Here is a 27,805-nt window from a genome sequence, read left to right on the forward strand (position 1 = left end):
TGCCAAAGCAACATTTTAAAAAATCTGCACAGCCAATCAGACGCCTTGCTGGGCAAAAGCCCTACCTGGCCCCACCCACTTCCTAAAAACACTTGGCAGGTGCCAGAAAAGGCACCATGGGCATCACATTGGGGATCCTTGCCTTACAGGATCGCTGTAAATTGTCTGCAACTCGACCGCACAAATTATTGTTGTATTATCAGTACATGCAGCTTTCTGCAACCGGGCAAATATAAACTCCCTGGAGTCATTTTAGGTTGGAAAAATGGCATGGCAGGAAGGCTTAAGCCCCTTTTCCTTGTGCGGCATGATCCTTATCTGAATTGGGCCCTCATGTGCCTGGGGAATCGGTTCTGAGTGCCGAAGTCATCCCAGAGCATGCTGGGTCAATAGGATCCATGGCAGGCAAGTTGGGAACAGGAAGACTCTAAGTTGTGAATTGGTTGTGAGAGCCTTCTGACGGATTGGATCTGGGGCCTTCTAAAATCAAAGCATTGCACTGTCCTGTTGTGCTGTGGACGTATCCCTGCAGTATGCTAAAATATGACCAGCCTGATCCTAGCCATGTTGGATCAGATGGAAATCACACTTTGCCGCTGGCAGGTGTTGTCTGGTCCTTTTTTATGCAGAAATAAGCCCTGGTTAATGCAGTGGACCTTACTTCCATGTAAATGAACACAGGATTGCACTCTTAGGTGCCAAAGTAGGGGTGTCATCTTAGTAGGTTGTTGTTTTGAGACTTGGTATTTAAGAAACCGGTGGTGTTGAAATTCTGTTGAATTAGATGAAATCTGACTTTTTTTTGGGGTGGTTATCTGCCTCAAATCTTGAGAAGGAGGCAGGCTGTAAACCTAAACGAACAAGTAATGTGAGGCCCATGTGGTTCAGGTCTGCACAATTTTTGGCCTGCCAAGCCCAATGCACCCCACATGGCCTTGTAAGATAGCTTATATGGGTCATAGAACAGAGCACTGAGAGAAACTTTTAATCAGTGTGTAAAAGTTCCCAAAACATTTTGGAATTCACAGTGGGTAGCCGTGTTAGTCTGTTTGCAGTAGTCAAAAAGGGCAAGAGTCCAGTAGCACCTTAAAGACTAACAAAAATATTTTCTGGTATCTGAAGAAGTGAGCTGTGGCTCACGAAAGCTCATACCCTACCAGAAAATATTTTTGTTAGTCTTTAAGGTGCTACTGGACTCTTGCCCTTTTTGACATTTTGGAATTGTTATATCTTTACTATTCTCTGGAAACTAAGCTGCCATGCGCCCCTCCAAGAGTATTCTGTAATTGTGGCTCCCAACTCAGAAGGATCTACCTTGTACTGCCACATATCGTACCTCAGATGGTGGGGAGAAGGGTCTTGGATATGTGGTATGTAAGGGGGAGGGAATTCCCTTGAGTTTCTCTCTTCAAGACAGTTTAGGGCTTTAAAGGTCAAGGTCAACATTTGCAGTTGGGCCTGGGAACAAGTAGGTAACATGTAGAGTGAGAACAATGTTGGAGTTATATGTTCCATTGGGCAAGTTCCAGTGAATAAACCTAACTGACAGTTGTATTTCAGACCAGTTGAAGTTTCCAGTTAACTCTTCAGTGGCAGCCCAGTGGGTTGTTGCACAGCTTGGTGGGTCACAAGCTATACAGCCTTGGCGTAGTCTGTTGTATGGCTTCCAACTTCTATACACTCAGCATGCCGGAAAGCAGCTTGTGCATTTGACAAAAAGCCTCAGTTGATTCTGGTGTGTGTATGTACCTGCATGGTGCATGTAATCAGAAATGTGTGTTTTCAGTGGGCGCGTGTTACAGATTTACAGGAATGTAAATCTTGATTTATTTTTTTAAGTGAAGAGTGAAGTTGCTGTCATTTTTATGTGTGATGATTTCATGCAGATTTCTACTTGGTTTGCAGTTGTTAAAGATTCAGAATCATTTGATAATCCCTACCAAGAAATGATTTTGCTGTATGAACCTGTGAAGGGGAACTTGCTTCCTCAATACCTGATCTCTAAATGAAACGTGGAGCTGTTCCGTGTTATTGACATGCCCTCCGATATTTTCATTCTTGATATGGAGTGGTATTGGTTGTGGATCTGCAACTCTGTTTGAAAGGCGCATGGCACATACTCAGAGAGACAATTTATATTATTATATTATTCCTTGTTGGAACTGAAAGCTGGTTTAATGGTACTGACAACCTGGATACACCTAGGTGATCTAGTGAGTTTCATGGCTGAACAAGGGCATAAATCCCCATTTCTGACATCCAGACATGACATATATCCAACCAGCTTTTCCATTGCTGGAAAATGGGGGGATCCCTTTTGACTACCAAAAGGGTTATTCTGGGGACCATGAGAGCTCTGTGGACAAACATAATGTGGGACAGGAACTGTCGTAAGGAGGGGGATGAGGTAGGATCACCAGAAAAAGCTGGCTGGAAGCCAGTGTAGATGGGCCAAGACTAGAGTGATATGGTCCCTACATCTCACTCAAGTCAACATCCTGGCTGCAGTATTCTGCACCAGTTGAAGCTTCTGAACACTTTTCAAGGGCAGCCCCACGAAGAACACATTTGCAGCAATATAATCTAGATTTATAAGGATACCAGGATTATGTTGCAAAGGCAGGCAATGGCAAACCAGCTCTGAATGTCTCTTGCCTTGAAAACCCTACATGGTTGCCATAAGTCAGATGTGATGACAACAACAACAAAAATCAGTGCATGCACCATAGTGGCGAGATCTTTTTTGCCCAGGAATGGCCACAGCTGGCTAACTGGTCAATCAAAAAGCCTATCAAAGGCACTCCTGGCCACAGCTGCCTGCTTATGCAGCAGTAGGTCTGGGTCCAAGAACCCCCCCCCCCCAACTATGTGCATTGTCGATCTATGTGTGAAGCATGTTTTAGTGACGTGAAGAAAAAAAGAAGAGTTGGTTTTTTTATATGCCCACTTTCTCTACCACTTCAGGAAGAATCAAACCAGTTTATAATCACCTTCCCTTCCCCTCCCCACAACAGACACCCTGTGAGGTAGGTGGGGCTGAGAGAGTGTGACTAGCCCAAGGTCACCCAGCTGGCTTCATGCAGAGAAGTGGAGAAACCAGCCTGGTTTACCAGATTAGCGCCACCACTCATGTGGAAGAGTGGGGAACCAAACCCGGTTCTCCAGATCAGAGTCCACCGCTCCAAACCACCACTCTTAACCACTACACCATGCTGGCTATTTGAAACAACTCAGAATCTTTAAATGGGAAATTTGATTTTGGTGCAAGAACAGCTTTCAGTCTAGGGCATTATTGACACAGAAACAAACAAGGAAAAGGGTTGCAGAAAAGGAATGTAGTAGGATTACTGAACCGGTGAATGTAAATCAGGTAGACTAAAGAGTGGGAGGTATGATTTATTTTGGAAAGAGCTGAAGAATTTTTGTTCTGAGTAAAGTCTCTAGCAACCTTAACTGGACCACTGGAATGTCACGGAATGTTCGTGAACATTCTGTCTCCTGGGGGAATGACGCCCTTAGCAATACCCAAAAGAATTGCCGGCAGTGTGGGAAGCTAAAGTTGGTTTGGATAGGAAAGTCCTGTACACAGGCCTCAGAAAGAGCAGGAATTGTGTAGGCAAGATAGGATGAGTGGGAACTCCTTGATATAGAACCAGCTTGTTTGCCTCACATGAACACATGAAGCTGCCTTATACTGAATCAGATCCTTGGTTCATCAAAGTCAGTATTGTCTACTCAGACCGGCAGTGGCTCTCCAGGGTCTCAGGCAGGGGTCTTTTGCATCACCTACCTGCCTAGTCCCTTTAACTGGAGATGCCAAGGATTGAACCAAGCAGATGCTCTACCACCGAGCCACAGCCCCTCTCCAAAGCCTCATTGTTGTTTGATCAGATAATGCCAAAATGCTTCGGCCAGACCTATTACCTCAGGTAACTAATTGGCATGCTTATTTTGAATCCATTAATTTTGGCTAATTCCACAGAAAAGCAGCTTCCAGGTTTCATTATAGTGAACTTCCTTGAATTACTGTGATTTGAATCTCTTGAGTTTTTAATGGACTTCAGGGTTGTATCTGTTATGTAATCAGAAATAAGCCAAAAAGCTGAACCAAAAAACTAAAAGGAAAAACACTTCTAATCACTTTATCTGTGTGTGGATGGGGCTGTACATAGAAGATTAATATTAAAAGGATCCTAGATGTGTGTGACATATTTCACAAACAACACATTTATTTATTTTTCCTGTGCTGTTTTGCCTTTTGTGTTTCTTTCTTGCTTTGCAGCCTTCAAGTAAGTCCCTTGACATAGGTCTCTATTCACATTCATGTATTCAGCATGCATACCTTTGGCAGCTTGCATTCATACACCCCCGCAAGCACTTATACAATGGGCACATTCTTGCTATGGTCAGGCCCACATTCATTCCTCTCATAAACACAACCATCTTCTCAAACATTTTCACACATTCTTGCTGCTGTCATACACGGCACACTATTTTCTCCCTCATATAGAATCATAGATTTGGACCACCAGAGTCTTCTAATCCAACCCCTGCACAATGCAGGAAATTCACAACTACCTCCCCCCCAACCCTAGTGACCCCTACTCCATGCTCAGAAGATGGCCAAGATGCCCTCCCTCTCGTCATCTGCTTAAGGTCATAGAATCAGCATTGCTGACAGATCACCTCTCAGTCTTCTCCTCTTCAGGCTAAACATACCCAGCTCCTTCAACCTTTCCTCATAGGACTTGGTCTCCAGACCCCTCACCCTCTTTGTTGCCCTCCTCTGGACATGTTCCAGCTTTTCTACATCTTTCTTAATTGCGGTGCCCAAAGCTGAACACACACAACCATTTTCTGTCTCCTGCTCCTTCATATGCACACTTGTGCTGCTGCAGGTTTTGTGCTGCTGCAGGTTCTTCACAGGTGTACTGTGTCTCCCTCCTGGGACGCAGAGGCCTCTGTGTTCAGAAGACCCTGGGGCACGCTGAGTGCATCCAGCATTTTTCTTGAACTAATCACAGATGAGGCTTCTGCTCAACCAGTGCTTATAGTACAGGCAGAACAAAGGTGCATAGATTCTTTTTAGGCTTTGGCCTCACCTGTCCCTTTGGATGAGTGCACAGAAAACAGTCAGAGGACAGGGGTATTAGCTGGTCTCTGCTTTGGAAGTATGAGCCAGTTGAGATGTTACACTTGCTTTGCAGGCTGGCTCCCTCAGCATATCATTTAGAGTACAAGCCCCCCGCCCCCCAAGTTGGAGGAAGAGGAATAAAGAGGTGAACCAACGAAGCAGAACTGAAGCCACAAGATAATGACAAAAAGCAGAGATTAAACACTGAAACCACAAATGTCAGATATGCAGTCACAAAGCTGTGTGTGTTAAGTTCTGTCAAGTTGCTTCCGACTCATGGCGATCCTATGAATCAACGTCCTCCAAAACGTCCTCCAAAACGTCCTATCTTTAACAGCCTTGGTCAGGTCTTGCAAATTGAGGGCTGTGTCACAAAGCTACATGTGAAAAACCCCAGTCCGACATGGGTGGAAAGTTGTTCAAATGTCAGTATGGAAGAGAGAGCTCTTAATGTTCTGAATAACTCATTTTGAATAAATTTACATGGATGGCTAGTCCAGTATCTGTTTGTAAGTACATCCAAACCACTTTCTAGTAAGATTATATTACTACAATTCACCCTTCATGGGGGTACCCTTGAAACGCGCTTGGAAACTTCAGTTGGTACAAAAGGCAGCAGCAAGGATGTTGATTGGAGCAAGTCAGTCCGGTCTTGGCCCATCCACACTGGCTCCCAGTTTGCTTCCATTCAAGGTGCTGGTGTTCACCTTCAAACACTATGTGGCTTGGGACCAGCACACCTGATGGGCTGTCTGCTCCCATACGAGCCAACCTGAGAGCCAAGGACATCTTCTTTGGGTCATCACCTTCAGAAGTTAGACAGGTTGCAACCTGAGAGAGGACCTTCTCTCCAGTGGCTCCAAAACTATGGAACCCTTTCCCCAGGGATACTTGTCGGTCCCCTCCTGCCACCGTCTTTCACCAATAGGTAAAGGCTTTTTTGCCTCATCTGGTGTTCCCTCAGTGAACTCTCCTTCTTGCCCTCTATTTTAATTACTTTTATGTGCTTTAAAATGAGGCTATCATATTTTGGTAACATTATGAGAAGGCAAGAGTCGCTAGAAAAGACAGTCATGCTAGGAAAAGTTGAGGGCAGTTGGAAAAGAGGAAGACCCAACAAGAGATGGATTGACTCAATAAAGGAAGACACAGCCCTCAATTTGCAAGATCTGAGCAAGGCTGTCAAGGGTAGAATGTTTTGGAGGACATTGATTCATAGGGTCGCCATGAGTTGGAAGCGACTTGGCGGCACTTAACACACACACACACAATTTGTATTTTTAGCTTGGTTTTTATTATATGTTTTTATAATGTTTTCATTGTTAGCCACCTTGTTGGCCCTGGATGGGTAGAAATGCTGCATACACATTTTGTTAATTAAATAAATAGTATGATTTTTACTGTCCAGTATGTGTTTATTTGGAAGCAGATTTCTTGTACTTCAGATACCGTTGGGAATAGCTCACTGTCATACCGCCTTGTGTGTGGTGTTTACTGGCAGGGTGACTTGATGGTCTATGACTGCAAATAAAATCTGTTCTGACTAATTTAACTCCATGAGACCCACCCAGATTTGTTAGGCAGGTGAAAAACAATAAGCATTTAAGGTGAGGATTAAAATGTTAAACTAGTGATGAGGGAGCAGTTGGCTGAAAATGGTATCTTCTTTTAAAAATTGTGAACACGAAGAAACATGCCTCTTTAAAGCATAGCAAATGTTAGCAGTTACTTTTTAAAACACCAAACAATAAATTAAACATTATCATTTTCCCCCAACATAACGACTGTATTTCAAGATGGCAGTTTGAAGCATGAATTGCAACATGATAGGATTCGTTTTGGTTGGATTGCAACCTTGTTTAACAATAGCTCTACTCGTTTAAAAAGAACATTAAAATGCTGTTTTTTTAAACTGGCGAGTATAAGCGGAGGCAAAAAAGAATTATGTGTTAGTTATTGAGTTGGATTGTCAGCAAGGTCATGAATTCGGTTGACAAATAGCAGAATCCAGGAGGATCTTATGCTGGACAAAATGGAATTTTGTAAGCGGAAAACTGAATCCATGTGTCATGTTTAGTGCACCCCTCCTCCACAGGCATGCTCAGAATTAGGAGTAGCTCCAGGGGGAAAGAAAGAAAAACCGAGGCAGTGTGAGGGTTTGTTATAAATGGAAGGGGAATTGGTGCAGTATGTGCAAGCCTTCGTGCACACTTCAGGGGCCTTCTTGGATTATGGATAATATCGGACGAAGAAAGACTTGTCAGTTTCTTAGGTGCGACTGGACTCACACAGTAAAATCCACCTTCAAAGTGGATTGAAAGTGCATTATTTGGGCTGTGTGAAAGTGCCCATACTTTGTGTTACTCCAGTGCAGGGGCATATCCTTCTGAGTCCATCATGAAGTGCAAAACTGTTACCTTACTCTTTGCTTTTACAGCAGATGGATTTTCTGTTACGGCTTGGACAGAGTTTGAGACAAGAGGGTTTTATCACTGCAGCACAGCGTATAATGATCTTGGGCCAGATGTTTTTCATTATTGTGCAGTGTGGCTGTACGGAAGCTTTACAGAGAATACTAAACTTTTTAGAATTCCTGCTTGGTTGGCATGCCGCTATTTTAGAATCTGAGTGTCGCGGCATTCAAGCGTCCCTTCTTTTCAGATCTGCCAGTGCTCAGCACACTTTTATGCAGCTGCGTCTGCCCCGTGCATCACTTCATACAGCACAGTAGAGGGAGATTGACCAAAATAGCGCCTCTTTAGGGACAGACAGACAGACCTTTATTGGCATAATAGTTATGGTTACAAAGTCAGAAATAAATAGATGTTTCATATATGTTACATATCAAATTAAAATTAGGTTTGAATCTTAACCTTAACAGCTTCCACCAAAAACTCTGCCACCTTCGCCGTAACATCAGTCACAGAATCATTCAGCAAAAATTGGCATACGTTTGTTCTGTAGGGGGCCATCAGTTTGCTGATTAAAGGTAGTATACATTTTTTGCGGGGTTCATCATGCAGACGGCAATCTAAGATAATGTGTTGTAGGGAATCTGGCTGGCCCATTCCGCACGGACATACGGTAGTCTCTTGTTAAAGGGAATTTTGGTGAATCTTCCGTATAGAACCTTAGATGGAAAAGAATTGAGTTGAGCTAGCATAAATGCCCTCCGTTGAAGGGGCTCTTCGAGTATGCGGACGTATTGCTGCATCTTCCCGGGTGATGTTAGCAAACCCATAATGGCGGAGTGAGTGGGCACATTTTCTGATATTCATTGTCAGCTTCTTTAGGGTGGTAGGGCTGTATTGGAGCATAATTTGGGCAATAATACAAGAATCCCAGTTACTGGTGTATAGCTATTCCGGTTAAAAGAGAATCTATACCTATTCTGAGATATCACCGTGAGTTAAACCGCACATGACACCAGGAGATTGATATCTGAAAAAAAGAATGCGCCTCAGTCATGTGTAAAGCAGAGCATGGGGTCAAGTGCTGCTGCACGTTCGCTCCCCCACTTCTTTTCTCCTTGTTGGGCTCGCTTCCAATATTGGGGCCTCCAGGTAGACTGTGGGGGAAGAGGTGTTTAGTACCACCTTCTGTGTTTTAGAAGAAGAGTTGGTTTTTATATGCCGACTTTCTCTACCACTTAAGGAAGAATCAAACCGGCTTACAATCACCTTCCCTTCCCCTCCCCACAACAGATACCCTGTGAGGTAGGTGGGGCTGAGAGAGCTCTAAGAGAGCTGTGACTAGCCCAAGGTCACCCGGCTGGCTTCATGTGGAGGAGTGGGGAAACCTGGTTCTCCAGATTAGAGTCCACCGCTGCAAACCACCGCTCTTAACCACTACACTCACCATCCCACTTTACTTACCATTGGGCAACCCCAGATTTAAAGACATGAGTATTTTGTGGTCATTTCGCAGTGTTTGGCTTGTGGTGATAGTAGAGGGGCTTCTAGAACGTTTTGAATGTGGGCTTGACAATAGGGCAGCAAATCATGGAGCCCCCCCCCCCCGACTGGTGGTTCCCCTTCACTGTTGGCGTCCTTACAGCAGGCACATTCTGCATTTAAAATTGTGAGGCTTCCATTTCTGAATGAAGCATCTATCTGTGTGCAGAGGAATTGAACTCATTGAAGCAGGAATGAAAGATGAGGAGACAAGAGCAAGGAGCCAAAAATAGCTCCATACAAACCGAATGAAAGTGGCGTGCGCTACTTCAGATTACATGTTTGACACCAGTTGTGCGATATTTCTGTTATTAAATATTGTAAATTCAATGCTTGGGAACAAAATGCAAAATAGAGATCATGTTTTAGTTTGTAATGTGTATTTTTTTTTTTAGGTAAAGTTTGGAAACACTACGTTTAAGACAGATGTGTACCCCAAATCTCTCAATCCTCAGTGGAACTCGGAATGGTTTAAATTTGAGGTAGGTGTGGCAAAAAGTGGAGAACCCCGTAGCATAATTAACATTGTTTACAATATGCAGAAATGTTCAATATGGTTTTATATTGTGAGTAGCAATACAATAATATCATTAGTACTGAAACAGTAACAATAAAACCTAAACAAATAAGGCCACAGCACCCCCTAAAACGAACAACCCCTACATCTAAAGATTTGGGTAAACAGGCTAGATTTTGCCCAGTAGCTAAAGTATTACTGTTGCCAGGCCAACATCCCTTGGGAGGTTACTTAACTGAAGTGCAACGTGCAACCACAGAAAAAGGCGCTGTCTCCAGGAAATGCCTACCTAATGGAGAGGGTATCCAGATGAAGGGTTCTGATTATGATATCAGCTGGTGGTCAGATTTATATGGGAGAAAGCAGTTTTTCAAATACCCGGCTTAGAATAATAGAGTTTGAAGGGGCCATACAGGCCATCGAGTCCAACCCCCTGCTTAATGCAGGATCAGCCTAGAGAATTCCTGACAAATGTTTGTCCAGCCTCTGCTTAAGTTCATAGATCCTTCACTGGCAGTGAGGGACTTATGAATTTCAAATAGAAGGCACTCCTGGATCGTTCCTGACTTCCTCAGTATCCCCTTGTGACCCCCCTTCCCCCAGAAAGTAGATTCTGAAGTTGGACAAGTCTTGTGAACAAAATACCTTGTAACGTTAATGGGCTGCGGTGAAAAGGGGGAAACGAGTAAAATTGTTCTTCCGCCCTTTTATGTAAACAGAAACCTTTGCCATGTTATGTTTTCTCTACAAGCAGCAGAGAAAGGTGGGGCAACTTTATCCAATTCCACCTCTTCGTGGCAGTCTGCTGTGTCATATACCATTCCCTCCCCCTTCCAGAGGTTCCCCTTAACCCTCAGCATAATCTTTTCAGGAGCCGTAGGGGGTTGCTTTATGGGGGCGGGGGCAAGAAGGATCTGCAGGCCTTGTCACACTCGTCGTTGGTGGGATCCGGACTGCTGGTCTCAGAACGTTTAAGGCTTTGCATTGTGCTTGGAAATCATGGTTGGACTTCGAATACCAGAGAGAGGTACTTACTGCCTCATGCCTCTGTTAATAACCTTGATCACCGTGTTCTGGATCAGATGAAGGGTTGTTGTTTTTTTAGTAGAGTTTAACAGTTAGAATGTGTGATGCTTACACTTCTAAGTCTTTGGCCACTTTCCACCATCTCTGGGTGGGGGCGTCTGGCCCCGGGCGCTGGCCCCAGGCAGAATGTTTTCTAGTGATAGTCAGTCATTTATTAATATGGCACACAGCCATATAGAAAAGAATAGTCAACAGTTGTCTAAAATCCCATCAATATTAAAATCAGAAATTCCAAATATAAAATACACTGGTGACTGCATAAAATCCTAAGAGGACACTGCTATGTACATAGATAATAAGACAGGTCATCCCAACAATTTGTGCCTAATTTTGGACGCAGTGGCACAAAATTTAGCAGTGTCAACAGAAACCCTTGGATTTTCATCTGAGAGCAGCTTCCTTGCTGTCTGACTGCGAGTTATCTGAGAGCCTTTTAGTCCAAGGCTGGATAAATTTGCCATGGATCTCTTCATAGTAAGGGCAGCGGATGAGAATATGCTCCGTGGTTTCTACGTCCCGTGTACCACAGTGACGTAATCTCTCTCAGATGGGAATTTTTTAGTGATAATGTTGGAATATATTTTCCAGTATGGTGCTACTTATTTTCCCCAATGGCATAAGTGCACAGTCATGAGGCTTCATAAAGAGTACGGATGAAATTGAATGACTTAGTTGTAGTTCTCGTCGTGTGTGTGTTTTTAACTGCAATGCCTTAGAAGTCTAGAATTTGGTAGGAGCAGGGGTGTGGGCAGAATTTGTGCTGCGTGGCGCAGTTGGGACACAAACTGGGAATGTATTTGGACATTGCAGCAAACCAACATTGAGCCAGGATGTGCACAAACCTGGCTTGTTGCTGGGTTCACTTCGGCCCCTTGCTCCTCCCTCCTCAGTCATCCCTTCTCTCACACGCAATCCCAGTTAGAAACTAGCCCCAGTTACCTGTGATGTACAAATACCAATGTGAGGGTTAACTACAGCTAGTTTTTCCCTCATAAAAAAGCATTCTAGACCAGGAGAACCCCAGTCTGTGGAGGGAACATTACCTCTAGTTAATGTGTGCGCCTGCACTCGTGTGCCTTGTGTATCCAGAGCTAGTTTCTAACCTCGATTCTCTGTGTGAAAACGGAGATGTGAGCGAGGCACGCCCATGATACTACCAAGAAGCCTAGCTTAATGGCATCTGTTGTAACTTCTTAATGCAGCCTAGGAGTTAGAACTGAATGAAGGCTTTGAAAAGATTCTGCTTTGCTGGATGTTGAAGCGGCATAGTACGTTTTACATTTTCTAGGTGGATGATGAAGATCTGCAAGATGAGCCTCTACAAATAACTGTCCTGGATCACGATACCTACAGTGCTAATGATGCCATTGGGAAAGTTTACATTGATATTGATCCTTTACTATACAGTGAAGCAGCTACAGTCATCTCTGGATGGTTTCCAATTTATGATACAATACATGGTAAGATTTTTTTGTTTTAAAACACATTGAAGTTTCCTCAAGCAGTTTTGCTGCTGAAATATATAGCTCATCTTGATATAGAAGAAGAGTTTGTTTTTATATGCCGACTTTCTCTACCACCTAAGGAAGAATCAAACCGGCTTACAATCACCTTCCCATCCCCTCCCTACAACAGACACCTTGTGAGATAGGTGATGCTGAGAGAGCTCCAAGAGAGCTGTGACTAGCCCAAGGCCATGCAGCTGGCTTCATGTGTAGGGGCGGGGAAACCAACCCGTTCACTAGATTAGCCTCCGCCGCTGATGTGAAGGAGTGGGGAATCAAACCCGGTTCTCCAGATTAGAGTCCACCGCTCCAAACCACCGCGCTTAACCAGCACACCATGCTGGCTCAATAGAAGCATAGCTGCTTCTGGTCTGGTATTTAAATTTGCCATTTGTGAGGCTCCTCCCACTGTGACTCTGCTCCTGTACCAAGGCCGCAGAACAGGAGGTGAGGGGGTTGCATCACGTGATTCCTTCTCCTCTCCCTTATGCCCTTTGTGTTGCACGTATTCTGGCCACTGCCTTTCCTCTCTAGCCTGTTCTTGGAGCCTCCCTTTTAAAAGCATTCACCCCACCTCTTTCCAGGCAGGCTTCCAACCCAGCCCCAGCTCTTCTTTTCCCTCCATTCATGGGATGGCTCAGCCCTTTCAGCCATGCAGGGCCCAGCCATCCATCTCTCCCTGGCGTTTTCCGGAATGCCCACCTCTCCACTCTGCCTTAGCCTGTCCAAGCCCAGCATCCACCTGAGCCGGCCGCTTGGTATGTCCTGGCCAGATGGAGAGGGGTAGCCACTGGCCTCCAATCCTGGGCCAAATCAAAAACAACATAGAAAGGCCATGCCCAATAATGAAACGTAAATGTCTGATTATCTAATACACAAATGATGTCACAAAGCTAGTAAAATGCAATCCACAGAAACCAAACACGTGAGTGTTACAACACGAAGGTTGTACGTGAATCAGAACAATCTGTAGAAAAAAAACCTTTGGTGCACAGCAGGACTCAAAGTCCAATAACAGGATGAAACAAATGTTGTTCGCAAGAAGCCAGTCACCCACTATACCAACAGGCGTGTAACGTGAGTGCCCAAATCGAAAGGCGGTCTGCTAGAAGTGCTCCGTTTCGTCATAGACTTCATCAATTCCAGACTGCTTCTAATCCATACATACGAACCTACCGGAAAACTTCACATCAGTTGCATGTTGCGTACAAAGCTAAGGGGCTCCTTCCCAAAGTTCCAAACTGGATCGTCCTGGGCTAGTGGGGCTGTTTTGGGCCTGTTCGTGGCCGGCACTGCTCCTCCGACACTGGCTGTTGATGCCACCAGGCTCTCTTGGCCGGGACGTTATTGCTCTGCGTTCTGGGCCAGGCTCCATCCGGCTGCTGCTGCGTCGGCTTCTCTGGGTGAATTCTGCTTGCCTCCCTGTTGCCCCACGATCTCGGCGGCTGCAGGGTGGCTTGGGCTGGCTTCGGAGTCTGTGGTCGGTGTCCAGAGCCAAGCTGATCTGTGGCTCGGTGCTGGCACTGGACATGATTAAAAAGGAGAAATACATTCTCAAGAAATCTCTTTTTATAGCTGCGTAGGTTCCATTTGCTAACGTTTATAACATTGATACATCTCTAATAATATTCCAGGAAGTTCGGGAAGAACTTTGGTATAATAACATAAAGGCAACTTCAGACATCAGTAGTACTTTCTCCTTACCAGACTATTTCCTCTGGTTAGAAATTCACACGTTCAGACAAGCTTTCTTATTGGCAAGATGTAATGCCCTAGACTCAGTTGAGATAGAAGGGCGATGCAATACAATTATTGCAGAAGAACGAAAACACCCATTTTGTCCAGATCAAATAGACTACCTAGCCCATATTGTTTTAGCACGTCCACAAAATTATATACATAAAATAAATATATTACTCCCTGGATAAAGCAGCTGAAGACGCTTTCTGAGAAGCGGATACTGCGTTATCTGCTGTCAAATAGATCGGTCAGTTGCATGAGAGATGTGGCAACTTTTTATAGTATCAAGGAAAAATTAAATTCCATCTCCCCTTTTTAAAGTGGGAAATGGTTGATGGATAGCCAGTGGCTGTTAAATCTAGGGAAAGGAAACAAACTTCAGACACTAATGAAAGAATTACATGCCAAAACCTTTGCGTGGTCACTCTCAAAGAAAGTCCTTAAAAAGATCTGTAAAGTGGTGGAATTGAAAAGGCTCCCTTTTAACAATCCTGCTTTCCCAAAAACTTGCTTTTTAAAAAAGAAAAGAAAAACCCTAGTTATGCCCCACGTCTCTGTGTAGCAAAACAGACTTCAGTTCCAGGATGACCTGTACTCTTCCAATGAATACAGCACAGGACACAGAGTCATTAAGACTGTCGTCTGGCAGCCGACTTCCTGATGAACCCATTAACCCTTAACTCATGTTTCATGGTCTGGGGAGAGAGTGTAAGTGGAGCGGTGGGTTTTATATGTCATTGGACCTCATGCTCCCCTGCAGTTAGGGAACGATTTTGGAGATGTACCCTACGGCTGCAGACAAATTTAGTTTTGTCCCGAGCACGTTCTACAGCTCCTTTCCTGTTCCAGGTTCATTGAGGCATGTGCACGTGTTTCTCCCACCCACTAAGACAGTAATTCCCCAGACTGACCTTTCAAGGCACTGATTCTGTAAAAATGCTATAGGGTACACTGTGTTCCTGGTCAGTAACGTAAACAGTGTTTTAAAAGGATTAGATAGATCCGTCAGGAGCTATAAACTAATAGCCAAACGATTAAGATATGCAAATTGGGTGTTTCTTGCTGCTTGATCGCTCTTGTGATTTATATCTTTAAAATTTCAAAACTATTTCTTCTCTGGGCCTTAATATTCGATTTCCCCATAATTGCCCATTACGTCTTGTTGTGATTTATGTGCCGCTCCTGATATCATCTGAGTGTAAGATTTACAGTGCTAGAGGAGGTCATCCAGTCCAGCATTCTGTCTTCAATAGAGGCCATACAAAACAAACAGCAGGATGGCTCTAATGAATAACAATGTATTGAATACACAACTTATAACTTCTATCTATGACAAACATAATACCATTATAACATAATTGTCTATGCCAGTGGTCGGCAAACCGCGGCTCGTGAGCCGCATGTGGCTCTTGGGCCCCTTGAGTGCGGCTCTGCCACAAATCCCCCACTGCCCGGCTGCCCGACGAACAGCTGATGGGCGGGAGGTTTAAACTGCTCCGCGCTGCCTGGCAGTGTGGAGCAGTTTAAAGACACCCCCCCCCCCGCCAGGCTTCCCGGCACCTCCCCCGGCCAGAAAAGCGGCGGCGGCTGTGGGGCGGATCGTGCGCATGGAGCCGGAGGCGGCGCTGCGGGAGCTGGAGGCACGCACGGGGGGCCGGCTCTGTTGACTAATGAGTTTGTGTGTGTGTGTGTGTGTTGTCTTTTATCCTATCCTCACTTGGAGGACATAGAATACAACACCTTTAGTGTCATCCTAAGCAGCTTCACACCCTTCTAAGCATGTTAACTTTAGCAGAGATGTAACTCTGTTTAGGGTCACACTGCAAAGGGATAGTCTGAACTGGATGCTTGTAAGACCCAGCTGGATCTTTGAATGCTCGGTAGTAATGTCATAGGATTGTTCTTGCATGAAAAAAATTCTTTTGATGTTACTGGAATCCATTTACCGTATTTTTCGCTCCATAAGACACACCTGACCATAAGACGCACCTAGTTTTTAGAGGAGGAAAACAAGAAAAAATATAGTCTAAATCAAATGGTGTACTGCCCCTGGAAGCCCGGTGGGGGGGTCTTTAAACTCCTCCGCGCGGCCATCCCAGGCAGCGCAGAGCACTTTCAAGATCCCCCCCCCCCGCCTGGCTTCTAGGGACTCCCTGGAAGCTCGGCAGGGGGGGCTTTAAACTCCTCCGCGCTGCCATCCCAGACCCCTCTCCCGCAGGCAGCGCAGAGCAGTTTAACCTCCGCACCCCCGCGGCGCTTCCCGGTCCCGCTGGGAACCCGGGAACCCGCCTAACAGCTGAGCCTTGGGACTGGGAAGCACGGGGGGAGGTTAAACTGCTCTGTGCTGCCTGGGCAGGCAGCGCGGAGCAGTTTAAAGACTGCCCCGCCCAGTTTCCTGGGACTCCAAGGAAAGCGGGTGGGGCGGTCTTTAAAGGCGGGAAAAGGCAGGCGGGGGGGGGGGTCATGAAAGTGGTCTGCGCTGCCTGGGATGGCAGCTTGGAGGAGTTTAAAGACCCCCCCGCCGGGCTTCCAGGGAGTCCCTAGAAGTCGGGCAGGGCGGTCTTGAAAGTGCTCTGCACTGCCTGGGATGGCAGTGCGGAGGAGTTTAACCTCCCCCCAGCGCTTCCCAGTCACGAGGCTGCGCTGGGCGGCTGGGAGGGGCCTCCCACCCCCCAGCTGGATGGGTTTAAACCCGGCTCCCGGGGCGCATGGGCTCCGCGCCTGGCTCCCGCTGCGCTGGGTGGCTGCTGGGAGGGGCCTCCCGCCCCCCAGCTGGCTGGCGGCTTCCTAGCCGGCTCCCAGGGCGCGCCGGCTCTGCGCTGGGCTGCCGCGGCCAGGGGTCGGCCGTGGCTCCCAGGGCCTCTCGCAGCTTTGCCCTTCTCCCCGGGGGCCGGATTCACACACATTCGCTCCATAAGACGCACAGACATTTCCCCTCACTTTTGAGGAGGAAAAAAGTGCGTCTTATGGAGCGAAAAATACGGTAATTACTTTTAGAACTTGGCCTGGTAGACTAGCAACATATGTCAGGGTTTCAAATGTAGATCTCTAGGTCAGGATGATTTGAAAAATTGAAGTGGGGAGCTGATTAGTACTGGGTCCAACTCTGTGAGTACCTTTTGACTAAAATTGACCTTTTAATATACTTATTGTTGTGGCTGTGGAATTGGGATGGATTGTGATTTTTATCATGTATGTTTTAAATTGTTAGCTGCCTTGGTAGCTCTTGTAATGGCAGAAAAGCAAAAAACAAATTTTGCAAATAAATAAAAATAAAATTATCTCTGCAGTGTCTTCTGCTGTCCCAAGCCCAGCAGAGTATTTTGATTGGCAAGTTCTAAAAGATCAAACAATTATCTAGAAAGTTTTATGTTCCTTTAGTTAACACAAGTTCTCACCCTCATCCACTTTTTCTTTTCCATATGCAGGTATACGTGGAGAGATCAACGTGGTAGTGAAAGTGGATCTCTTTAATGATCTCAACCGTTTTAGACAGTCCTCGTGTGGAGTGAAATTTTTTTGCAGTGAGTCTAAAAATAGCTTGGGGAATCTCTACATATTTTAATATGTGAAAATGAAAAAGTGTATTAAATATCTACAAAACACAAAGAAAAATGTCTTATGTGACCTAATTAAAATGTTGTTTGTTGGAACGGCAGGGTCTCTAAGAGGGTTATTGAGACTGGGGGTTAGCTTATGTGTAATGGTGAACTAATCTGGCCATCAGTGCTTACCCATTGGGTTTCCTGTTTCCCTCCATCTTCTCATGTACAGGGATTCCCTCCCTCATATCCTCATTTATGGTAAACCGTAGTTTACTATTACATCTGAACCAGATGCAGAGTATGTGTTTTGCCTGCAAAACAGTATTGGAAAGCATGGTTTGCACAAGCCTGTGACTGTATTCAGATGGTGTATTCAGATGGTGTCAGCAAACCATGGTTTGTCACGAGTCTTGGAAGTGGTTGGGCTTCTGTGCAATTCCTGGTTTCTTCTCCATACCAGCTGTTTGGACTATTACATCCTTCCTCCTCCCTTCTTTCTTGTGAGCTATATTGAGATTAGGACTTCCTGGTTTAAAAAGGTAAAGGTCCCCTGTGCAAGCACCGGGTCATTCCTGACCCGTGGGGTGATGTCACATCCGGACGTTTACTAGGCAGACTTTGTTTACGGGGTGGTTTGCCAGTGCCTTCCCCAGTCATCTTCCCTTTACCCCCAGCAAGCTGGGTACTTATTTTACCGACTTCGGAAGGATGGAAGGCTGAGTCAACCTTGAGCCGGCTACCTGAAACCGACTTCCATTGGGATCGAACTCAGGTCGTGAGCAGAGCTTGGACTGCAGTACTGCAGCTTACCACTCTGCGCCATGCCAAAATTTGTTGTGACCTGAATTGGGCAAATTGCAACTTGTTTCTTGCCTACAGACAAAGATTCTAAACTGCTCGATGAGATAACACAACGCGCTGCGGCCAGTACTGTACCTGTAAGTCTTCAGTCTTGGTGAGAAGGAAAGCAGGGTAGGAAGTTTATGAGCTGGAGGACTTCCTGGCTTGTTCCCATCACAAGGTGTAGTACATTCATATCGCCAGAATGCAGCCATTGTTTGCCTGGTTTGTACATAAACACAAACTGATTTGCTAGAAAATAGAAGCGTGGGAATCCTTTTTGCCAGCAGTGAGGCCATGCCACTCCTGGCTGCCACTCAACCCCCCTCCCAGGAATGGTCTGTAAATCAGCTCTTTGGATCTTTGCTATTGAGCTGTTTGGGTTTTCAAGGTGTACCTTGAATGCCTATTTTGGGTAAAATATCCAATTATAGCTTTTAAAATGTTGTCTCTAAAATGTATTGTCTCCAGACTAATGTTTCATACATTTATGTTTTAACAGCTACATCCATTCCAAAGTGCTACAGAGCTGTAATAATTCAAGGTTTTGTGGAAGAGCTGGTGGTGAATGAAGACCCAGAGTATCAATGGATAGACCGAATTCGCACACCGAGGGCATCAAATGAGGCCAGACAGAGGCTTATTTCATTAATGTCAGGTAGTCACAAGTCGGTTACTGCTATAAAGAAATGCCTTTAGGGTTGTGTGTGTGAGGTTGTGTGCAAGATGGAGCATGTGCCCACTAATAGACTTTGCATTTTAAATATGTTACTTCTATTACATTTGTTATCCAGGTTTTTAAAAGTTTATGGTTTCGTTAAGCAGATTGAACATGTTACAGGGCTTCCATGGAATCTTGAGCCCAGTAAAATGTGTTTCTATTTCCCCATTGTGGATATGGTATTAGTTGCATCATGTGAATGAATTAGACATACAATAAAAGAGCTGTATGGTATACTTTGCTTGGCTGCAATATAATGAAAGCAGTAGCATAGTGGAAAGCATTTTCATGCAGAGCCAAGAATTTGCCAGTGGAGAATTCATATTAATGGAAACAGGGAGGCATTTAGTTGTTAACATGTAACTCAAATCTAACAATAATTGGCAAACAGACGCAGAATCTATTGCTTGCTGTGGTGATTTCTAGGCTGTTCTGAAACTGCAACTCATACAAAAAAAAACAGCCACGTAACCTTTGCCAGGTTGGAATTTCAAAGGTCAATTTGGATTGTTGAACTATGTGAAAGTCTTTTTGCTGAACAATACATTTAGGCACTAGGATGTGTGAAGAGTTGGACTCAGCGGTTTGTTTAATGATCATGCAGTTGGGAGCTAATTCAGACGCTGATCATATACTATGAAAAATTGTGCTGTTACTGAAGTTTGTAGGTTTAGCATTTAGCAATTTATGGTGAAATTGTTCTTCTACACATTGTATAATCTGTCCTGTGCCTTTGGATGGAATTCTAAAAAATTAATTGACAGAGATGGGGATGATTTAGGAAGTGTTCAAAAGACAAATGAGCTCGCCTTCCTTCCTTCCTTCCTTCCTTCCTTCCTTCCTTCCTTCCTTCCTTCCTTCCTTCCTTCCTTCCTTCCTTCCTTCCTTCCTCCCTCCCTCCCTCCCTCCCTCCCTCCCTCCCTCCCTCCCTCCCTCCCTCCCTTCCTTCCTTCCTTCCTTCCTTCCTTCCTTCCTTCCTTCCTTCCTTCCTTCCTTCCTTCCTTCCTTCCTTCCTTCCTGAAATTTGATCTTGGCTGTGGTATACAGAAGTGGTACTTCTAATTTTGGTTGTCTTTTCAAAAAATGACCTGGACTAATACAGCTCACTAGAGGAAGAGAATGTGAACAGTGATTCTACACAGAATTGGTCCCACTTAAGGCTGGTTTGCAGGGTTTTATTGTTCCACGTGGAATGTTGTTGCAAAGCTATATGGGTAAAGGTCAATATGAAGAGACTTCCCAGCGGTAGGGAGCTGATCCCAGCAAAATGTCCCCTGAGATCTCTTGAGGGAACCAAGAGGCGTTCTGAACCGCCCCCCCCCCATTAAAGCCCCGACTCCGATCCTAAATAGTGGATCCGAATGCAGGCAACCCCCTGCTGCCGAAGAAGAGCGGTTTGACTCCCACCCCCCTCCCACAATAGCTGCTTGATATGGAGGAGGGTTGGTTGAAGACCTGCCGGCCGAGGAGGAATTCCATCGCCACGAACGTCTCATGGCAATAGGCTGCAATCTCCTCTATCTTTCACCGAACATCGAACAAGCTAATAACAGAGAACCCCGATTTCCAACATCCGAGTAAGTTACATGAACTCCTTTTGTCAACTAATCTGATTCTGAATGACTGGAACTTTTTAAAATCGGCTAAAGACTCTGCACCCCTCCACCCAGGATTCTAAGTGATCTTCCGACTAAAAAGACTATTTAATTAAACTAAAAACTGAATTAGCAGGCAAACAAAACAATCGGAAAGAATTGAGTGGCATAAATAGCTACCAATCGGCGGCTGCGGCGTGGAAGGGGGGAGGAGAAATCTTTCGCTTTCGATTCTCCATTCCTTTACCTTGGGAGAGTCCTCCAGCCACATTTTCATTCAGGAAGTGGCTTCTCTAGGAAGACAGGAAACCATAGTGGGCTGTTGGGCCGGATGTGCCCCACTCAGTGTAGCAGCAAAATAAATCCTGCTTTCTTTAATCATAGAGTGGGAGTGACGGAAAGCCCACAGCCTTACAACTCTCTGTATACTTCCTGGAACAAGCTCCAAAGCCAAGCCAGAGCCTTCTAACAACTTAGCAGCTTTTTTGCACTGAGCTGCCTGCTTGTATTTAACTTACTAGTCTGGAAAATACAAAAGCCACAGACAATCATGGAAAGTCATCATCAAAAGATAAAGGAAATGTTGGCCATGCAAACTGAATTATTAAAGAAGAAGTTTGAACAGGTTTCCATGCAACAATCTTTTCAATTCTTCAGCTATACAAATGATTTCAATTATTACTCAAAAATTTGATGAGATAAATGAGATCAAGGAATTAAAAGACAAATCACAAATCACAATAATGAAAAATGGCATGAATAAGATGGAACTTTTAGTTAAAAACAACACTGAAGAATTGAAAGGAGTTAAAATGGACATGAAATCTCAAGCACAACAAATTGAAGCAATACGACTCCAGGAAGAGCGAGTGAAGGACCAACTAGCTGTTTTGGACCTGCAACAGAGAGAACCTAACTTGCGCATACGTAATTTGCCTGAAAGACTAGGGGGCACCAGAGAGACCATCATAAGATCGCTTGCTGATATATTTCATTTAAATGAACAAGATTTAAATGATGCAGTAAACAAGATATACAGAATCCCCCTGTCAACTCGAGTACAGAAAACAAAAGCTAGAGAGATCTTGGTCTCCTTCTTTGACATCAGGATGAAAAATATCATTATGAAACTTCATTTGGAGAATCATTTAAGTGTAGATGATACACCGTTAATAATTCTCAAAGACATTCCTCGTCACCTGATTGAAAAGAGAGCCATCTATAAAGATTTTGCTGAGACATTGAGAAACAAGGGAATAAAATACAGCTGGCTGTTACCACAAGGACTTACCTTCACCTACAAACAAGTTAAACATGCCGTCAATTCGTTGGAAGATATTAAAACAATTTTTTGACAAGAAATAATGAACTGTTAGACCATACTACAGGAATACAAGAAGAAGAATCAACAGCCCAAGGAGCAATGAGTAAAGATTGTCACAGACAGGAGACCACTTCAAAAAAGCATGCAGATGGCAATAGGAACTCCAGACAGAAGAAAAAGTTTAAAAAGAAGGGTTAAGAAAGCCAGAAGAATACCAATTTGACTCTTAATATGGGAAATGGGGGGTAGAGGAAAAATGATATCAACTTAATTTTTTACTTAGGGGTATATAAAGTATTTTAAGATCTATTCCATTTTTTTATGACAGATGAGTGACTGGAGAAAATTATGTTAATGAGTTTTGTTGTGTCTCTGTTTTTATTTTTTAAATGATTTTCTTTTTTCCTCTTTATTATTAATACTGTATTATTATTGTTTATCGAAATGTATTAAATAAGGGGAAAGTATAACATTAAAATAATGACTTATAAGGATTAGAAAATATTAATACAAAGGAGACACCAGATATTTGTATGGAGGGAGGAAGTCGGTGGGGAAGTCAATTATAATTAATTATACTGAAGACATACACCTAATAATTCTTAAATTTTTTATCGATTCAAAGATTGGTACATAGGATGTATTGTCAAATGAGATGTATACTAATTATTGAAAAATTATATATATATATATATATATATATATATATATATATATATATATATATATATATATATATATATATATATATTACAAAAGGTTAATATGAACAGGGCTATACATGCGATGAACTGGCCACCGTTTTAGTGACTGTGACTTCTGTTTTTTTCCCCAGCAGCTGAAATCAGGAAATAACTGCAGTCCAGCTTTTTATGATCACTCTTGCCGGGAATGATTTGCTTATTTTTATTTCAAAATCTATAATCTGTTCTAAACTTTAAATAACATCAAAGCAGATCACTGGCACACATAATAGAATTCAAACATGACAACAGCTAGACTCAATGTGATTTCTTAGCCAACTGAACAGAAAAATCCTTTTGCATTCTGCCTGTAAAGAGAGGCCTTTAGTAGCATACCTAATCAGACCATGGACCTGAATCTGGTAAATTTCTGATGGTAACATTTTCCATAGTTGTGGGCTTCCATAATTTTAGCATATGCTGGTATAATATAAATATGGCTGCCATTTTTTTAACATTAACTTTTCCTCCAGTGCGTATAAAAATGTGTGTTGGTACAAATTACATCTTGTTATGCAACTGATTTGGTTGGGGTGGTCCTAGTGATTCTGGGGCCCCAGAATCACTGGGTGGGAGAGGCAGGGTGTGACACCTGTAACCCCCCCCCCCATCTCATTGCTACTACTTCTGGGACTTCCTGACAGTCAGGCAAGTGAGTGGTGGGCTTGAACAATTTCAATTTCCTCATTGTCAACCTTAAAGTTGAGTAATTCTGCTGTAGTCATTACTTTTGTCTTCTTGACATTCAGCTGTAGTCCTGCTTTGGGACTTCCTCCTTTAACTTTCAGCAGCAGTCATTTCAAGTCTTCGCTATTTTCCGCCAGTAATGTAGTATCATTGGCATATCTCAAACTGTTAATTATCCTCCCCCCTGATTTTCACTCCACCTTCATCTAGATCTAATCCAATTTTCCTAATGCCCAGCGTGCCCATGTGTTAAGACAGGCCTGCCTGCAAGACCAACAAAAGTCATGCTTCCACAGAGAACATCAGGTGGTACAAGTCTGCAGGTGCTCGGCTTTTGGCAGAGCATTTTCTGTCTGGTGTTCAGCGTCTTTATCTTTTTAGTCCCACTGCGCTTGTCTATTGTTGGAACAGTTCCCTCGAGATTCCTTGTTGTTTGATTTGGAACTGATACTTAAAAACAAAAACAAAACTAGCGGTGACTATATCATTTCTCTATCTCTGTTTTCTACAGAAGAGAGGGATTTCCCCCCCCTCCTTCCAGTTGTTTAGCTGTTCTGGTGCTGAACAGTAGCTTAAACAGAAAAAAAAATTATGTTGGAAAGCATTAGAGGTTTGTCCCGTTGTTTTAGAGAATCTTCGTTGTTCAGTTTTCATGGATGCAAAAGCAGCAGCTCTGAAACAGTGTCGTGCCTCAAAGACCACACAGTGTCCAAAGTGTGTACAAGTGTGTGTGTGTAAAGTGCCGTCAAGTCGCAGCTGACTTATGGTGACCCCTTTGGGGGTTTTCATGGCAAGAGACTAACAGAGGTGGTTTGCCAGTGCCTTCCTCTGCACAGCAACCCTGGTATTCCTTGGTGGTCTCCCATCCAAATACTAACCAGGGCTGACCCTGCTTAGCTTCTGAGATCTGACGAGATCAGGCTAGCCTGGGCCATCCAGGTCAGGGCATGTACGAGCATACCTCAGAGTTATTGCAGGTTTGGTTCCAGATCACCGCAGTAAAGCAAATGTCGCAGTAAAGCGAGACACACTATTTTTTTTGTTTCCCAGTGCATGTAAAAGTTATGGTTATGCTATACTATAGTCTGTTAAGTGTGCGATAGCATTATGTCTAAAAAAATATACTGTGATAATTTGAAATGTTCTGAGAATTACCAAAATGTGACATAGAGACACGAAGTGAGCACATGCTGTTGGGAAAACGGCACTGGTACTTGCTTGAATACGCAATATCTGTGAAGGGCAATAAAGCAAAGCACAGTAAATTGAGGTATGCCTGTATTTGTAACCATAGTGTCTTTCCTCATTGCTGCAGCCACAGGGCTTCCTCATGGCAAATTTCTCAGCATTGTTCCTGCCTTGGTCCCTCTTGGCAACCGTCCTGCCATACAATTAGTTTTTTTCTGGGGGTTTTTAAATTAGGAATTAACATATTGTTATAGCATTATAACAATATGTCTGCATTATAACAATATGACTGCTAGGTCCTGTGAATTTCTAGTTATTGTATTGTTTTAAAAAGTGTCTACCCTTTTTGTTGTGGAGATATGCAGGGAAAGGCGTATCTCTGCTATGAAAGGGGCTAGAGATTTGCTTAGTTTAACAGAAGCCAGGAAATCAGAAGACCTAGTAGCTAAATCATGTAACATTATAGTGATATGTCAGTTGCTGATTTTTTAAAAAAACCCTCAGTTTTTAAAAAAAAAAAATCCCCAGGGGATGACCACAGTGAGGGACTGGAACAGGGGAAATGGCAAAGATGTAGGCAGGACTAGGAAGTTCTGAGTTTTCCTTCTTCATAGGTTCCACCTAAAGCATCGCAGCAAAGCAGGTATGACAAAGATGTAGTACACAGAAGTATCGTAATGAGGGGGCTGTTTCCAAATAGCATCTGACTTGGGGGTAGACAACCTGTGCAGAAGTGACCCACTTACAAACATGCATTTGACTGTAGCATATATAACATTTCTTGAGATGCCTGTAAAAGACTTAATGTGTACCCATAAAATTGTTATGAGCCAAATGGAGCTGAAAGCATGCTTCTAGAAGATGGAGGGTAGAATGAAAAGAATAAAAAATTATTCCACTCGTGATGGTTAAATCATTTCCCCCCTCCCAATTTGAGGTTTGTTACCTTATCAGTTTTCCAAGACCATTTAAGTTGATTTCTGAACTAATCGGTTGGTACTTCTTTTGCAGGCGAGCTGCAAAGAAAGATTGGCTTGAAGGTGCTTGAAATGAGAGGGAATGCAGTGGTCGGCTACTTGCAGTGTTTTGATCTGGAGGGAGAATCTGGACTGGTAGTACGAGCCATAGGAACAGCCTGTACCTTGGATAAATTAAGTAACACCCCAGCATTCTTACCCACATGTAATTCCCCATCCAAAGAAATGAAGGAGTAAGTATGAGTCAGTGTTCGCCAGAAAGAATTTTTCATGTTTTCTCTTCAGACTCATTCAATTTTACATCCAAATTTAGTTATCCCCCTCCCTCCTCCCCCCTTTTCAATTCATATTTTGGATTTGTTTTCCCTTTCTTGTTGGTCTTTTTTTGGAGATTTGATTTGGAAAAATTAGAGGGGCTTGTAATAAACTGTTTGACCCAGTGCTGCCGAAATAAACCTCGGTATGACAAATGCCTCTGTAGTAATACCATATGTGCCTCTTTACAGCAATTAACAACGTTCTGACGGTGGGATCTGCCTCTTCTAGCTCGCAACTGAAGATGCTGGGTTTTTTATGGGTGAACTTGTACAAATAGAATGCTGTATCTTCCCATAGGGTTTTTGTTACAGTGCTTTTAATCTGAACGTATCATACTTTTAACCTTTTGTGTTTGTTGTAAAAAATAATATTTTGATAATGTTCTACTGTAGTATAAGCTAATATTGAGTATTATTCCAATACTATTCTTCCAGCTGCCTTTTTGATACTTGTATAGAACAAGCTTATGTTATGCTGCCCCCTGACTTGAAATAGTAAGCGACAGGCCAGCTTTCAATTCAGGAGTAATTCACTAAGTTCAAATTCAATTTTTAGCATGAGCCAGTAAAATAAAAATAGTAGCATGCCAGTCTGAAAGCACCTTGTTTGGGAAAGCCAAATTCCTGACAAAAATGAATCAAGTTAATCTTTACAGAACGATGTAACCTGTCTCGTGTAACTCCTAATATATAAAGGGGCTTGCAATTTCCCCCCATTTTTGCATAATAGCAAAAACAGATCGGATTTTCCAAATTCCTAATTTAGGAACTTCTGTACCAATAAACACTGTTGTTCTTAGCTATATGTTTGGAAATGTTTCCCGGGAACAAGCAGTTTATTCTCCCAGCTTTTCCATGTCATAGCCATCAATATTGCCAAATCTTAGAGTTCACCCACACGTTATATAGCTTAATATATGCTGACCAGCTAACGGAATGATCCCTCCCGCTTAGATGTACAGCTAAGCTTGTCCCATTTTCCTTTCATACCGTAGTAAAGAGAGCCGCGGCTCAGTGGTAGAGCATCTGCTTGGCATGCAGAAGGTCCCAGGTTCAATCCCCGACATCTCCAGTTAAAGGGACTAGGCAAGTAGGTGATGTGAAAGACCTCAGCCTGAGACCCTGGAGAGCCGCTGCCGGCCTGAGTAGACAATACTGATTTTGATGGACCAAGGGTCTGATTCAGTATAAGGCAGCTTCGTGTGAGCACGATTTTCACAAGCTCTTGCAAAAAGCACTGGGAAGAGTCTTCTGCAAGGCAGGCTTGCTCGATAGCTAAATATGGAATGCCCATCCAAGGCCAGAGGCTGTGTGATTTACTGTATGACTCTCAGGTTACAATAGTAAAATAATCTTTCTAAGCTTATTTTTCTTAAACATATAAATAGATCTAATTAAGATCAACCTCAAACGCTCATTAAAGCAAAAAACAAACAAACCACCTTTGTGGATTTTATGTCTATAGATGACACTGGCCCTGTTTGTTTATTTCTGCTTTCAGCGAGTAGTGGCTTGAGCATGTCTGGATATAGCTGTATCAGCAGTTTCATACAATCTAACAATGCCACCCACAGCCATTGGCTTCCCTTACTAGTCAGCTTCTGTTTGTGCTCTCCACTAATCGCCTCCTCTCCCCAGTTTTTGTGGCTTACCTAGAGGGCTGTTAACGTGTCTAATAACCTGGAACTCTGGATGCTGTTCCTGCATTCGTTGTCATTCCCGTCTTGAAAAGAAAACGAAAACATGCCTTCCTCTCTTGTATGCTAGAATTTTATATTTCTTGGAAGCAAAATCAGCCCACCACCAAATTCTGTCATCTTGAGTTCAGGTTCAGCACTTGAAAGGCTAGCTTGAAAGGCTACTTTATTCCCCTAGTTAATTCGCCTGTTGCCACAAACAGTTATGTTTTAACTCTTAGCTGCTGTTCTTAAGA

General features: G+C 43.6%; 1 protein-coding gene across 1 annotated transcript in view; it reads left to right on the top strand.

Moving 5' to 3' along the window:
* The window catches only part of C2CD5 (C2 calcium dependent domain containing 5), a 113,156-nt gene that overhangs the window by 5,157 nt on the left and 80,194 nt on the right, over nucleotides 1-27,805 (top strand). The window contains exons 2-6 of the mRNA XM_056846609.1: nucleotides 9,483-9,569; nucleotides 11,979-12,150; nucleotides 17,364-17,459; nucleotides 18,823-18,978; nucleotides 25,590-25,788. Of these exons, the coding sequence (XP_056702587.1) occupies nucleotides 9,483-9,569; nucleotides 11,979-12,150; nucleotides 17,364-17,459; nucleotides 18,823-18,978; nucleotides 25,590-25,788 (710 nt within the window). The remainder of the gene's footprint in view (nucleotides 1-9,482; nucleotides 9,570-11,978; nucleotides 12,151-17,363; nucleotides 17,460-18,822; nucleotides 18,979-25,589; nucleotides 25,789-27,805) is intronic.

This window comes from Euleptes europaea, chromosome 3 (assembly GCF_029931775.1).
Source record: "Euleptes europaea isolate rEulEur1 chromosome 3, rEulEur1.hap1, whole genome shotgun sequence".
NCBI lineage: Eukaryota > Metazoa > Chordata > Lepidosauria > Squamata > Sphaerodactylidae > Euleptes > Euleptes europaea.